Raw genomic sequence first — 17,277 nt, forward strand, 5'->3', positions numbered from 1 at the left:
AGGGAAACAAAGTGATTAAGGCTACGTGATACCAACCATAGTACATTTTCTCTTTACTTTTTTGTTTAAACGTTAAACAAAAAGAATAATCTTTCTGCTCCTGGTGGACGAGTTCAGTGTTCACCACCAGCTGGTAGAATTACAAAATTTTCGTACAAAAAATGGCAAATCTCAAAGTAGTACTATTTTATTGGTTAACTTATACGTTAAACAAAATGAAAAAAATGACAGAATTCATGATATAATGAAAATGTTTTCATGAATAATGAAAATAGATAATAGTAAAAAGTTGTTCCTTTTAATTTTGGAGTTTGTTTTTAAGATACACATATACATAACAGATAATATAGATGGTCATCTATTAATTGTTATTCATTTACTTTCTTTATGACAGAAACATGTTATTTTATATATGGAGAAAATCGATAGTCACAAAATATAATTTAAAATATTTTTTAATATTAATTTCTCTTTGTATATATATTTAAGTTATGTATACATATGTAAGTATATATATTCAATCACCCAAAAAAATAACTAAGTATATATATTTAAAAAACTCATTTTTATAAGACACGTTTATGTAAATTTAAATGATATAAAACATTTGTAAATATATAATATTTAAATATACACTAATATTCATGATTGTTTATACACACTCAAATACATATATACTAACATATTTTTTTATAAAATTAAAAAAATAATGAAAAAATATATTAAAAATCCTAACTATAAGAAATTATGAATGATCATAAACTTAATTAATACCATCCCAAGAATAGACAAGTATTATAAAGGTTTGTACGTGTAGTTTTAATGTTCAAATAGTTGCCTAGAAAACTATAATGAAAATATTCTCAAGGTAATTATCATAAGAAGCTACTAATTAGGTATCGAACAAAAGTTAAATGTGATTTCTTATTAAGCACGTTGCAAGTTACAATGTTTTTGCTGTGCCTGTGCCCACAGACCCGCGTTCAATATGTAAAGGAGGTGATATATTATTAATTTGAAGTAGCTAGCTTTGAAAGTGCATACTACTATGGTCAAAATGTGGACGCAATAACTCATTTTCTTTGCAATTAAGAAACCACTTTTTGATTGACGTATACTACCGTGTAGATTCATCATTCATTTATAATCCATAGTATAAAAAAGAAGAACACATTTCATCCTAAAGTATGCGAAGCTGAAAAGGGTGGCAGCGCATGCTTTTGGTCCTAGGGTTGAATGGGACTTTGTGTGATTCAAAGTTAGATAAAATTATTATAAACAATAAAATTTTCTATCAAAATATATTTAGTGTTGCATGTCTAAAACTCTAACTTGAGACCATTAATTAATTAAGTTAAAATAATCCCATGCATCCACATATGAATGACAACAAAATTATAAAAATTACTATAGGAAAATATCTCCTAATTATTTGTTTTTTTTTTTACTTTTAAAAGACTTGTTTTGAAATTTATTTTCAAATCCTAATATAATTTGGATAAAAATTATTGGGTAATATAAAATTATTTTGAAAATTTTTTTTATAACAAAACATGAAAGGAATTCAAACATATTTACTATATGAGAAAGTTTTCTTAATTAAATTAACAATATCGACAATACGATAGAGTTAACATTTTCACTTTTTTTTTTCTTTCGACCACATTTTTTATATCAATTTGTCTAAACTATATCATTGTACAAAATTTTAGTCACATATATAAACTTCAACAATTTTTTTGTATCAAATCTGTACATTAAAGCAATGTACAAAATTTTATAGTCACATGACTAGCTTCAGTATAACTTACGATAAGTACTAACTAACTAGTGTTTTAAAGATGCTGATTAAAGAATTGAAAATGAAATAAATTATTTATTAAAAAATATTAATATGTTTTTCTTGTATTTTAATATTTAATAATTTTCCATGGCGATAAGAAATGGCTGAATTCGGCATGCGACGATTTTTTCAAGGTAAAATGTTGAAACACGGGAGAAATGTCAGATAGACGGTGGGAAATGCAAGACGTGGACTATTAATTTATAGAATGAGAAGATTATATTACTTTCTTACAAGTTGTAAAGAGAAATAAGAAGAAAAAAAAAGGTTTAATAAAACCTACGTAAAACTTTTTTCAATTTAAATGGAGAGGAAAGGAGAATTTATTAAGTTGCAAAGAGAATAAAGTTAAGAGCAAAAATAATACTAAACCTGGTGATTTTAATTCGCTTAAGTGAAGAAAAATCTAGAAAAGAAAAAAACATTTATCAAATGTTAAATTTAAGATTGAATGGTTGTAATAAATAAGTATTTTAACCATTAGATCGATCTCAAAAAAATGAATAATAAAAATAAGAAATAATTCTAAAATAGTTACTCTTTGAATAAATGAATATTTTTTCTAAGTTTAATTATTTATTCATCACCAAATAAAAATGTAAAAAAATATAAAATTATTTTTTTTATCACTTTTTTAATTATGAGTTTAATAATTATATACTGATAATATAAACTAATTTTATATGGTCATCCAATCATATTATTATTTGAATTATTTTAAAATTATTATTTTAACAAACTCTTTTATATATAATAAATTATGATTGAATGTTTGTATAAAATTTTTAAATTATAACTCTTTTTCTCTTCCATTATAACTTAAAAAAAAAGTATCATCTTAAAATTCGTCTTATGTCTAAAAATATGTTGGGTTGGTCCTAAGTTAGTAAAATATATTTTTTGGATCTTTAAGAAATTAATTTAATAATTTAAATTTTTAATACGAATAAATTTAGAGAATGAATTCGATAATTTACTAAAAATAATTATACACCACAGCTTGACAGCATGAGATGAGACTTGTTGGCTCGATCTAGTTCTTTTAAAAATAATTCGCATTGGTGAATGAAATATGAAACATATACTAATGCAAACATGATTTTATTTTATTTTAAAATGAAAATCATGTAATGAAGAATAACTTCAACGTCATGGTCGACAATTAACCTCACACTCATACTTTTCGGCCGAAAGAAAAACTAGCAATTAAAAAAAAAGTTTAAATCTTATAATTTTCTATTATTAATAGTCTTATTTTTTATATGATAAATATTAAATATAATTTATATTTTTAAAATATTAAATATATATTTTTATTATTTAATAAACCGTTTGTCATTATGACTTATCAGTCTTGAGATGAGGCACTTGGCTCTACCTCTTCTTTAATAATTACATATATAAATTGGTTTTGTCCAACCATAATAACAGAAAGAAAAGAAATAGTGTATTGCATATATTACCTGCATGTATTAATTTATATGTATGATATAAGTAAAAAAATTTAAATGTAAATTATCACAAAATTATATATGTTTCTTATCTCGGAGTTTTAAAATTAGAGTCTATTAATTCTCTGTTTTTTTTAAGATCATTGGTGTTCTTCATTCACATAGTTAAAAATTAATTTCACTAAAAAATGTGTAATTATCATTGTTTCAAAAAAATTGTATATAAAAAGAATGAAATATAAATTCTGATATCAAATAAATCATTCTACACACGAAACTTTATACTAATAAGAGAATCTTATGGATTCTATTAGTGCGCCGCTGCTTAAGTTTAATTTGCAACATATATCATGGATTCTATATATTTTTCTAAGCAACAGTACTATAGGGCCTTGATGGAGAAGCATGAAATTTAGAAGAATGGAATGCCCTGTAGAGAAGGGAATTGGATGTAACAGTAAATTATATAGAGAGAGTCAAGAATTGTGGCTGAATTTGTTAGATAGAGACTGGTGCCATGGACAAAATGCCATAGTGGAACCCCACAAACCCTTATCCTCCATTTCCAGTTGCACCCCACCACCAAAGCTGAACTACCATTGATTCAATCACCATATCATAATAATATCTTATATATAGGGAAAGAAAGAAAAAAATCAAAGGTGTAACCAAAAAAATCTTCCTTGATCCCCTTTATTTTACGCCAATAATATTGACGAATGTGTCAAAAAGCCACCGGTGCACGCAGCATCTTCCATCCCCTTTTCGCATAATTAAATAATGAATATAATTTTCATTATCATTATCATTACCATCACAACTATAAAAAAAATGCCCCCTCTTCCCCCAAATTCTATGATTAAACACCCAACATTGTGAAATATAAAACTAATTAGGGCAACTGTTATTGTATTATTAAGTGTAACTGCCAGTAGTACTAATCTAAAAAGAAATTATGGCGGTGATCAGGTGGGTTTAGTTTAATAATATCAAGTTAATGGGTATATACAGTGTTAAAATAATATATTTTAACGCCAAGTTGCGGGAGAATAGTGTAAGGTTGACCATTGATCTGATAGAAGAAGATTTGAGATTTAATTTGTTTGCATATATACATGCATGTGGCCCTGATCCTTTGTGCTTCAGTTTTTGATTAAAAGATAAGGGAGGAGCCCAGGTGTCGGAGTTGCATTAGTGGGGATTAGAAAAATCGTTGCTACTGTGTGGATTTGTTTGGTAGCTGCAGCTCAATTTGGATAATATATATATCCTAGTTCGTTCTTCACTCTTAGGATTCCTATATGGGGTTTTGGCCATCTTGGTCGTTGCATTGCATCTGGTTTCGTTATTAATGCAGTCTGAAATATAGTTTGATAGGAATTCTGTAAGGTATAGACACGTCGACTGGTAATTTAATAGGAATGTACGTAAATGTCGTTTTCTACGTCAAAAATATCTAGTGCTTACGTCCATTAATGTAAATGTGTATATACCTATATGGATATGTATATGGTGATATTGTTAGCTAGATTTTTTGAGTTTAGACATTTTATTCAATTGATGTACTTAGTTTTATAAAATAGGTTAAATAAATAATTTCATAGTTTCTTTTGAAAGTTTATATTATTGTGTGATTTATTGGGAACTTATGAATTATTGTGCATGTATGCTTGGATTTAAGTATAACTATAGTAAGCATGTTAGTTTATTGTGTAAGATTAAATAAACTAAAATTTATAATATTTTATAATTAAGAATGAGGATATATTAATTATAGTGTTTATAAATTTATAATGGTATAAAATCTATAAGATTAATTCCGATTAAGATCAATTTAATTAGTTTGATTTAGGTCATTGAGTTATGATACAAATAAATAAATGGTTGTTTTTTTCTCTACAGTATAAGTTTTTATCTCCTCTTAATTATCTATTTCATATAAATTTTGAAATTTCATATTAATGCAAGATAAAAATATTTCCTTTTAATGGTTAATTATTTAATATTTAGTTTTTTTATAGTTATCACTTTACTTATATATCTCATTAATTTCTTTACCCAAACAATGATAAAAAAATATAAACATAACCAAATTAAGATGCTCGATAAAATTAAGTAAGATTATAAGAATATCAAAATAAAAAATTACAAAGATAAAAGAAAAACATTAAGTACTTATATTAATATAAAAGTTATAAAAAAAATAATTGACCATGTTAACAAATTTTGGGGTGAAAAAAAATATAAATTCAAAAATTTAATCAATTATAATTGGTTTGATTCCCATTAAAAGTCAAAATAACCTATTTAAATTAATTTTATTGGTTAAATTGATAAACTTAATCCGAGCCGATAATATGAATATTTATCGTCAAGGATCCCATGAAAATAAGTTATCATGTAAGATAGTACGTATACAATCAGAAAGTATAGTTCAGTTTGTAAATTTAACTATATATCCCATGTGGACGTGTTTTACATATGGACATTAAAATATTATGAATGGAAATACATTGTGATTAAAATTATATCATCAATATCTAGATAAAAGTCACTTACACGGGTTTTCTAAAAGCACGTTTAGGGGGAGGGGAAAAGAGTATAGATGTTTTTAAATGTTTGTGACATTAACTATGTAAATATTGTTTAACTTCGGTTCTTTTAAACGGGAAAGTAAAGAGAAAAAGAAATGCTAACAACATTGATATAAGAATTCAATTCAACTTCATATCGTTCCTTTTGTTGCTAACCTTCACCCGTTTTGTTAATAAACTACGATTCACACCGACTCACACTTAAAGGTTTGATTTAGATTGACACAATTGTTTGTGCTTCAAGGACTTAGTTACTTCATATCGTTCAACGACTTAGTTGACGAATGGTTTTTTTATGGGGTCATGTTACGACCTTGTAATTTGTTTTACTATCTTCATATCCAATGATTTTACGACAAATGTACTTGAGAATCGAACCAACTATTTGCATTGTCCTCTCTTTTCATAGAATCGATGCCTAATAACAGGCCAGGATTGGCTGTAAAGTGTACTGTCACCTTTTATTTCTATCTTATTTGTACGACATCTTAGTTTTATATTTCATTATCAACACATAACACATAGTAGACCAAGTAATAACAATAATAATAATTTTTTCGATATATATTTAAATTTTAATATGACATATAATATTAGAATTAATTTTATTAACATTTAAAATAAATTAACAATAATAAAATAACAAAGGGCTACTTTATTTATCTTCGTCATATTTGATCAATTGTATAGTTGTATTATGTTTTTAGACATAATTAAATGATTATAAAATCTTATATTTTAATTTTACATTATACAATTCCTCGAGAAAATATTTCATGTACTGAAATTGTAAAAATATTTTGTATTATTATCCAATTATAAATTAGCATATATATAATTTTTTACAATGATTACTATAAAAGTTATATTGCACAAAAAAATTTAAAAGTTACATTTATCATAATTTTTAAGAATTGAATATGTAAATTTTTATACCGACAATATATAAAAATTAAATTCTAATTATTTTATTATTAAAAATAAATACTGCCAGCTTTTAATTAATTTTTGGATATTATTTAATTTGTTGTTTTTTCAATGCCGGATCCAAAAAAAATTGGTACATATATAGCTCAAAAAATTGAATTATTGTACTTTGCATGTATTAAAAAATTACAATTGTACTTATGGAGCTAAAAAAAATTATATCGTGAGTTTTAAAATTTAAATATTGTTCGTTATTTTGCAGCGCGGTAGTTGGTCCTTTATCTGGTTGTTAATTAAAATTAAATTTTTTGAAACTAATTCTAGATAAAATGAAACCATTTGATTCATGATCTCCATTCTCATCCATTTATATATATCGAGTTATATTATTGGCAAAATGTTAAATGTTATTTTTGATTCTTTATATTTTAGTGTTTTTTTGTTTTAATACATTAAACTTTAAAAGATTTATTTTAATATTTTCTTCTGTTTTTCGTCAAAATGTTAATATTTCATTAAGTTTTAAATTTTAAAATAATTGATTTATACTAATTAAAACTAAAAATCATTATTGTGTATCTTTTAAAACAAATTATGTAATTATTCAACACAATCAAGCATACATAATCACTCAATCTTAAGTGTAATATTATAAAAATACTAAATTGAAAATGCATTTGATATACAACTAAGAGAATATACCATCCTTAAGTCTCAAATGCAATAATATGAAGAGACTAAGTTAAGGATTTGATTAATATAAGACTGGGAGGATAAAATAACCAAACAATCCAAAATATAATTCAATTTTTTTCCCGTTTTTTTTCATTGGTCTTTTTTTTTTCCCACTTCCTTCTCTAGATTAAACATACCATTAAAGTCAATTATGTTAGTCTTGGAAAGGTAAATTGGATGACGACATCTTTGTACATTAACAAATAGAGTATATTTTTAAGAGTTAAATTTAAATATGTTATTACACAATAATTTATAAATCTAATTTAAATATACTTGGTAATACTTTATACTATTATTTGATTATATATCTTAATGTAATATAAGGTGATTAATTTTTATAATAATTATTTTAAAATTTACAAATAAAATAATTCTAATTAATTAGTATTTATACTAATGATGTATGATAATTAAATCCCTAATTTATAGATGAATAGTAGTGTAAAAAAAATAATTTATTTTAAAAATGTTACATGAACACCCATTATATTATTTAATATCTAAAGAAAAAAATAAAAAACTAATAAAGTTTATGATATAATAATAAAAAAAATACAGATGTTAAAAGAAAGTTTAAAATATAAGATGTTTGTGTATTATTATTTATTTAATTATATATTGTAATTAATTCTTATTTAGTATTATTATTTTTAGTTAAAAAATATGCTCCACATGGTTGCCACCTCATTGCCGTTCGAGGCTCTGTTATATTAAGCACCACGCACTCCTCTTCTACACTTCCTTGTCTCTCTGTCTCAACTTTCCTTCATTTTCTCTCTTCCTCTCACCGAGTCACGCACTCGGCTTGACTCGTACGAACTCCGATCCCCCCCCGAGTCACACTCAACCAGCACCACCGCCCGATCCGACGATGTCTCGCGCCTCCTCCGCCGCAGATTCCGCCGCCTCCGGTGAGATCATACTGTTCGGAGTCAGAGTCGTCGTCGATTCCATGAGGAAGAGCGTCAGCATGAGCAACCTCTCACAGTACGAGCATCCTCAAGACGGCAGCAACAACAAAGACGCTCTCGCCGCCGGTTACGCCTCCGCCGACGACGCCGCTCCTCAGAACTCCGGCCGCCTCCGGGAGCGCGAGCGAAAGCGAGGTTCGATCCGTCTCTCCGATCGATTATAATTTTTTTTTTATCTATTTTTAATAGTAAAGTAATTTCTATTGTTTAATCTCATAATTGTTGAATTAATCGAAACTGTGAAACGCGATTATTGATTTTGCATTGACTGAGTGATGGTTTTGGTGGATGATTAGGAGTTCCGTGGACGGAGGAAGAGCACAAGCTGTTTTTGGTTGGATTGCAGAAGGTAGGGAAAGGTGATTGGAGAGGAATCTCCAAAAACTACGTCAAAACGCGAACGCCAACGCAGGTTGCGAGCCATGCTCAGAAGTACTTTCTCCGACGAAGCAACCTCAATCGCCGTCGCCGTAGATCCAGCCTCTTTGACATCACCACCGACACGGTAATTCCACCTTCCTCTCACGCGCCTCCTTTGTTACTTTTTTAAAATATTCGCTTTACGTTAATTTTCTCAAACAGTTTCTATTATAGAAAATATTGAGATGCTTTTAGTGTTAATTCGTGTTCGATTAGTTATATTCCTAATCAATAGAGCGTTACGGTCTTATGAAATGACATGGATTTTCTCAGCTCTAGTCAATAGTCAAGCCTTGAATATCATTACTCTGTCTCTTACCATTTTAGAGATTTGAAAAATAAAAATAAAAGAAAAGGACATGAAGCTTCTGCTATCTTGTTATGAAATTCCTTTGGTTGTTGAAGTGTGTGTTTGAGTCAGCGATTGCAAAAAAATAGATATAAGGATTTTGTTCCCTTCAATTGGAAAAGTTGACTTGACAAGAGTTGTTAAAGCTTTTTAAAATTTGGATTGGAATTTGGAGTAACAGAGTTTTCATGATTTTATCAATTTTTGTGCCAGGTCTCTGCAATTCCAATGGAGGGAGAACAGGTCCAGAATCAAGACACGCTGTCTCATTCACAACAACAATCACCCTTGTTTCCTGCTGAAACTAGCAAAATCAATGGGTTTCCAATGATGCCAGTGTATCAGTTTGGGTTTGGTTCTTCTGGAGTGATTTCAGTCCAAGGTGGCAATGGAAACCCAATGGAAGAACTCACTCTGGGACAAGGAAACGTGGAAAAACATAATGTGCCAAACAAGGTCTCTACAGTGTCTGATATCATCACCCCGAGTTCTTCTAGTTCTGCCGTTGACCCACCGACACTGTCCCTGGGGCTATCCTTTTCATCTGACCAAAGACAGACATCATCAAGACATTCAGCTTTACATGCCATACAATGTTTCAGCAATGGAGAAAGCATCATTAGTGTTGCTTGAGATTATGGTCCTTGGATTCACATATTAATTACATATACTAATCTTTCTCTAGTTTCCTGTCTTTTTGGTGGGAGAAAGAGAAAGAGGTTGAAGGAAAGGGTGATGGATTAGAGAAGGCAAGAAGAAGTTTTAAGTGACTGAATTTGATCCTTCTGTTCCTTGTACAGACCCCGGAAAAGGTCCTGTCCTGTTTCTTCTTGTTTGCTTATGTTAATTAATGTCATGACTTTAGATTCTTGTTTATTTGGCCGTTTATGTTTGTAGTAGTTGATGTAACTGAAAATAACAAAGTACTCTCTGTTTTTATCTGCTGATAATGTATTGACGTTCGATATGGACTTCACAGATGAGTGGTCTTTGTGGCTCCTTTGGGGGGATATTATCAAGTTGGTAGTCTGTTTCATTCATGTTAGGTGTTAGTAGTTGGCCACGTTTTTCTTTTCTCATAAATACTGGTAGCTGCAGTAGTATCATAATTGTTTTCGAGCAAATGTAAATGTTGGTCGATTTACATGTGAAGTTATAAATTTGTTTAAACTTTATGTTTAAAAAAATATTTTTAATAAGCAGATAAGATTTGTTTATTAAATAAGCAAAAATGTTCTTTTAGCAGAAATGATTTTAAAAAACTTATTAAAAAATTAGAAAATTATTTATTTTATCAAAATAAACGCTTAGTTTAAATAAATTGGTGTATATTACTGTTTATTATTGGAAAATTAACCAAATTATCGATGAAGCTTACTTTTTTATAGTAAGATTTATTAAATAAGAATACATGCATGATACATCTAAAGAATTTATTGCACATAGACAAGCGAGTTTATGTTTTTTAAACAAATTAAAAATATACGATCTTAAAATATTTTATAAATTGAATACAGTGTAATAGTAATTATGTTATTATTATTATTATATTATTTGTATTTATTTAAATTGTTCAGTATATTGAATTTTAAAAACTTTTTAAATCGTTAAAAAAACTTTTTAAATAATTTGAAGTTTGACTATTTTAGCTAAATTAATTTTTAAAGTCTTGACCCTACTTAGTACTTATTTAACAAATAGGTCTAATTTGATTTGTGCATAATGTAGATTTGGTTATAGGTTCCGACGAGCGGCCAAATTTATTTCTTAATAATATATTCCTTAGCATATTCTTTTATGAATTTAATTAGAATTAGAATTTGTTGACAACGGTATTATTTTATCATAGATTTAGTATAGACTATGTTCTCTTGTAAAAAAAACCCAGCTATATTCGAACATAAAATTATTGATGAAGCAAGATAATCTCATACTAGACGATTTATGTCTTCTGTGATATTATTTAACCATAAATTATTATATACAATAAAAATAGTATCATTACATTAGTACAAGTAAAACTAAAATTTAATATTTTAAATAAGATTTTGAGTTTCAACTTTATGAATAGAAAAAATACAATTAAAAATGAATACCTTATTAAAAATGATTAATCGAATTATTTTGGTAGAAATCAGTTAATAATAAGATTAATAGAATTTTTGTACTTATTAACATATTAGTAGTAACTAAAAAATGATAAAAAATACTAATTTTTTTTGTAATAATTATATTAAAAGTGATATTTAGAATATTTTTGATTAGTTAACAATAAAAGTATTTTTTATATGTATAAAAGCAAATTCTTTTTTAATAATTTTATTATTAGGTGAGGTTAGTCCTAATTTTATTGAATAAAATATGTTTTACTAGTATTTAGTGAACAACACTATTTTTTATAGTGAGTTTTATTCGTCCTTGCTAGTGTTTCTCCATTAGTGAATAGTGATTGGTAGCTAATGCTGCCTTGCCGAATACGTCTTAAAGCCAAAAGTTCTGAAATTCCCGTGCTTATTTACTGCAGGGGATAGCATTGATCAACGAGAACCACGTTTTTAGAATAATATCCTTTCATATAATATACATATTTTATTACAAAGGGACCACCCTGATTAGCAACGGGATCTATTACTATTAGTTACATTAACAGTGTGAATTTTCTTTTCTCCAACACAATGTTCTAAAGGGGAGGGAGATTCGGATTAGATATTTCTGTGAACCACTCCAAACCAGTAATTTCAGGCCTATGGCTTGAGATAATTTCTATTTTACTCCATTAATTATTGCCTCCTCTTAGCAAAATTTTTGAGTGATTGAGAATCAGATAATTTACTATAATTACTCTTGTGACGTGTTTGGCAGGGGTACCGGAGGATAGAATTAGTTTTATGGAGAAAAAAAATCCATTTGATTCTAATTTTAAATTTAATCTGATTAATAAAAAATGAAATTCCAAATAAATTTATAAAATGTTGTCCAAAAAATTGTTGTAAGTGCATTTCTATTTTTAAAATTGTATTTCTTTATTATATAGTAATTGGAGATGAACGAACAGTTTTAAATAAGATTAGGTTCCTATCAATGATTAGTTTGAAGTTCGTAAAATATATTAAGTATCACTAAAAATATTAAGATGATACTAAATAAAAAAATAATTGAATAGTATATCGTCGTGTCTCATTAACGGATTGTGTATCTTTCTTATCTTGGTATCAAATTCATGAAGTCCACTCTTATATAACTTCTTCGTTCCTTAAAACTTGAGGTTGGAGAGTTTTATACCCTCCTATCTTAGTGGCCGACTAGGTCATTGACCAAAACCAACGTGGGGATTAGTTATTGAGGTTTAGTTCTTTGTCAACCTGCAAGGGCACGTTGTAGTTCTTTGTCAACAGTAACAACTTTGAAATATCAACCATCATGCCAATAGCCTTATCCACAACCATGAGAAAAAAAATCAGAGGATAACCTAACCCATTGTAGTGGAAAACCACTCTCAATTTTTTTGAACAGAATCATGGTTTCATACATATTCCTAAAGGCCATAAAGAACACATTACTCAATCGGAATGTTTTGGATATACAACCTCCGGTGCTAAGTGAGGAAACCTGTATTGGAACAAATTTAAAATGTTTTTTTAATTCCTTAAGTTAATTATTAAAATTTTCAAATTATCATAATTTTGTTTTAAATTTAAACAATAGATAGAGACCTTATACAACATGACAACCAACGTTTTCAAGTGAAAAATTATTTTTTGTTTTTATTGTGTTTTATTTTGTGACTTTGGTAAATATTTTTTTATCGATTACATTTTTTTCCATTGACAAAAATTGAGCTTGAGACCTAACTTAAGAAGATTAAATTCAACACCATTCAAAACAATAATGTTGATTAAAATCCTAATTCATTATGAAAGGGTTAGTTGAGTCAAATATAAACTCTAAATATTTCCTGATTATATGAAGAAAAAAATTATATGTTTTAGTTTTTAATTTTTCTGTTAAAGTTTTGTAATCACATTAAGTTAGAGTGATTCACGAACACCTTTAGTTTTTGAGATAATGAATAAAAAAATAAAGAAATACATTAAAATTAGGAACAAACAATAATTGATAAATACCACTCACCTTATTTTGTAGTATTATCTAAGTAAATTTCTTTATTTATTTGTTTTGATTATTTTATCATCTATGTATTTTGTTGGGCTATTTACGCTGACATTGATATCCTGACTCTGACTCGAACACCTCTCATTATGTTTTGAAAAACTCATTTGCAAAAATGTAAATTTATATTCTGAAAGGAACTTTTCAAAATAACCAGGAATGCAGATACAATAGCCATTTACGCTTCTGTTACCCTTTCCCAGCCCATTTTATCAAACTTTATTTCGTACCTGGGCACTTCTTCTAGGTTATCTAGAAGGACAATGTCCGATATTATCGGGTGAAAAGCTGCAGAAAAAAAAAGGAAGAAAAAATCGACTAAGTGAAGGGAAGTTGAGTAATTATTTATGGAGGCAGGGCGAATCTTTTGACTTCTTGTGCGGACCCGTAAAAGTGAGATTATGTTTTGTTCCCTGCCCGCAGTTTTCTGTTTCATTTTGGTTCCATTCTGTTGTCGGTGTAATTCAAATCACTAGACTAGTATTAATGGCTAAATTATTTGTACGGTCTTTTATCTTTATTTTATGATATAATTTAGTTATTTATTTTCTGAAAGTTATAAATGATCCTTTATTTATTAAAAATTATAAAATGATCTCTTAAATAAATTTTCTTATAACATTTTCATCCAAAAAATATACTGAAAAATACATTACTTCATGAATAAACATGCTATAAAAAAAATGACTCAAGGTTCTATTTTATAACTCTTAATAAATAAGAGACTATTTTATAACTTTTAAAAAATAAAGAATCAAATTACAACATATAATAAAGATTAGCATACACTGGAGCAATTTAACCTTCAATAATTGTCAATGAATTTTCTTCAAATTAACAATTTCATTTCGAAGAGTATAACTATTCGTGAAAAGAAAATTTAAAACATATTTTAATAACCCAACCTCTTTTTTCTTTAGGGTAATAACCTAACCTCTTGATTTATTATACCCGTTGATAAAGTTAAATGTTTAGTTAAACTCGCATGCGACTTAGTTGGGTTTGAACGAAGACATTACTCTTACTTCCTGAGCTTAGAACTATGTTTTGGATAAAAACTGGGCTTTAGCCTCTAAAGCCTCTAAAGCCCACTTTGAACATAGATAATTAATAAGATAATCTTTTTTCTTTTTAAGACAAACAAGAGAATCTTACTCTCACGCATCCTATTTGGATCTCTAATGATCTTCGCAGCGTGCTAATGGCATCTTGTTCAGTAGAATTAAGGGTGTTATGTTCTTCCTAACTTTTAATTTTCTATAGAAAGACAAAAACTAAGTTCATGGCGTGCAAACAATCTCAAATTAAGTATATTTGTTTTGTATTTATATTTGATATCCTTTTTATACATATTTTTGTGAACTTAATAGAAAAATTAAAAGGGTTTAATATTTAGTGAATGCAATGGTATATATAATTCTCAAACGAGGAGAAAAACACGTCACATGTGATTTTGTTTTAGATCTGGCTCTTTGAGAAATGAAGAATTTTTCTTCACCAAAATCAGGGAAGCTGATTTAGAGTGAGATTCACGTGGATCTGGCATAGACTTGTGAGCATGCTATCATATGTACTGTACTACAGAAGAATTAGCATTGCTCATAAAAATTCCAATTCTTTGCTAGGGTTTGAAATTCATATTAGTATTGTTAAATGAAGTAGGTCTGTAATGTGTTCCACTTTCTATATAATGAGTTCTTCATCTCATTTAGTAGGTGTTAGAAAGGGTTTTTGTTAGTATTTCTTTTGAAATGAGTAAACTTCTACTTTATTTATAAATTTGTAAGCATTTGTCACTAAATCTCAATTTTATAAATATTCTCATCTTAGTCCTTTAGTAAAATGTTACTCCCTCTATTCCTTTGATACTATATTTTCCACTAATGATTAAAGTGAATACCAATCTTAAACAAAAAGACTAAATCAAAGTTAGAAATTAAAGTGAGAATTTTATAAAATTAAAAAACTAAAAGAAAATGCTTAAAATTTCAAGACTAAAGTGGGAATTTACCCTTTTAAAACATACATCCTTTGAAATGAATGAAGCAGAAAATTGTTATTCCCTGATGGTGTGAATAAGTGAATTACCATGTGTCGTTGGATTTGAAATGTGCATGGAATATAAACAGTTGTCCTATGGATTCTTGTAAAAATGGGTGTGAAGAGTTGACACAATGGTTGACTTGTTTCCACCAATTTTCTCCAAAGAACAAAGAGAAAGAGTATATTAGCTTTCCTTTGCTTGCTAACAGAACAAAAAGAAGGTAGGATTAACACGCATTATGAAAGAAGAAAATCAATAAACGTGTAAATTGAAATGGAAGAATCAAACACTACCGATTGAGTCACATGTATATACTACAATTGTCGAGGCAATGACATAATCATCAACAATCATCACACGCTGATGTAATGTTTTGTTCACACTGGTGGTGAGGGATTGTGGAAGATTTGGTTCACTAGTGTAGAGCACCTGATAAATTAAATTTGGATTCCCATTTAGCTATAGCCATTCCCTTCAAAGGCATAAGTTCCTTGTGTTGTGCACAAGCTCCATGCCAAATGTTTAATTATTCAATGCTTTGAACTGAAGCTTGTCGCTTGCATCAACACAGAATTTGAATTCAAGACTTGTGCATGCTATGTGTTGCTCACAGTGTATTGCTTTTTATGGTTAAGGGAGAAGGAAAGGAGGAAAAGGTTGCAGATTCGATCTCTTCTGCTAACAAAACTAACATTTGCCGAAAAAAAAAGTGTATTGCTTGTCACAAGTCACAAGAAATGAAGAAAATATATATAGCTTGAGGTGAGATAATAATTCTAAACAAATTGAGGCATTGTGGGAGCATGACTCACGGGATTCTTAATGGGCAAGGTAAAGTAAAATTATTTTTAAAATATAATCAGAAAGTCAAAAGAAAAAAAAAAGATGCTGAAACCTATCGTGAGTGAAAAGCAATATGGTTGGCCGGTGAAGTATAAGGCAGATAAAGTTGACATCTCTTTGCTGGTATTTGAGTTATGCTCAGCAAGCTTTTATTGATGCATGTCGCCTTTGTTAACTTGAAAGCATTAAACCAGCTTATCGCATAAAGCATATTCATAAACTTGACTACGAGAATTGTTGAAGCAAGTTTAGTTAAGCTAAAGAATTTATGTGAAGGTATTTTTATACGCACAATAGAAGCTATTATAATCGCCTCCTAAACATATAATTTGTTGTTATATGAGTCCATGAAGCCCGCGCATGAATTACCAGTGACTTTTGCACCGCATAACAGTCTTAAGTTCTCTGTTTCACTATATATCTACATGGCCTATTTCAAGCTCGTAAATCTAGTTAATTATAAAAAGTCAGAAGCTTAACTGTGGGGGAACCTTCCATCAGGATGTTTAGCAACAATATTCTTGAATCACTTGTTCACGGTTTCTTGTACTTTATCTTTTTACCCGCACATGTATGTTGGACCACCACTATGACTGCAGCACTCAAATACTCGATATTATAAATTTGTTATTATATACTATCGACAGTTTATTCAATTTCACAATGAATAATATCTTTTGTCATGAGCCTAAACAGCAATTGAATAAAGATAAGATTTGGATAGAGCAAATTATCTAAATACAGAATGAAATAATTAATATAATTCATGCAAACTCATGCTGAAAAACATCACCTATGTAAACTAGTCTACATGTAATACTTGTCCATCCAGCAAGGAATATTAAAGAAAGCATCAGGGAAAAGTTGAGTTGGGTCTCATCAGAAACAGCCACATCATTTCTTTTAGCTAGAGATCCCAACAACTAC

At 28.3% G+C, this 17,277-nt stretch overlaps 1 protein-coding gene and 1 long non-coding RNA gene across 2 annotated transcripts; one reads left to right on the forward strand and one right to left on the reverse strand.

Annotated features, from left to right (window-relative positions):
• The first annotated feature begins 8,273 nt into the window (after positions 1 to 8,273).
• Positions 8,274 to 10,333, forward strand: LOC114393514 (transcription factor MYB1R1-like). The gene is made up of 3 exons (XM_028354868.1): positions 8,274 to 8,659; positions 8,821 to 9,029; positions 9,507 to 10,333. Exons 1-3 carry the CDS (start codon positions 8,425 to 8,427, stop codon positions 9,924 to 9,926), a joined length of 864 nt encoding a protein of 287 aa, XP_028210669.1. The 5' UTR covers positions 8,274 to 8,424; the 3' UTR covers positions 9,927 to 10,333.
• A 5,059-nt stretch (positions 10,334 to 15,392) lies between these two features.
• On the reverse strand, positions 15,393 to 16,216 carry LOC114392025. The gene is made up of 2 exons (XR_003662227.1): positions 15,801 to 16,216; positions 15,393 to 15,708 (listed from the first exon to the last, which is right to left on the reverse strand). It is a non-coding gene; the product is annotated as an uncharacterized LOC114392025 (long non-coding RNA).
• Positions 16,217 to 17,277: the final 1,061 nt, after the last annotated feature.

The sequence above is a fragment of the Glycine soja genome, chromosome 17 (genome assembly GCF_004193775.1).
Source record: "Glycine soja cultivar W05 chromosome 17, ASM419377v2, whole genome shotgun sequence".
In the NCBI taxonomy this organism is placed as follows: domain Eukaryota; kingdom Viridiplantae; phylum Streptophyta; class Magnoliopsida; order Fabales; family Fabaceae; genus Glycine; species Glycine soja.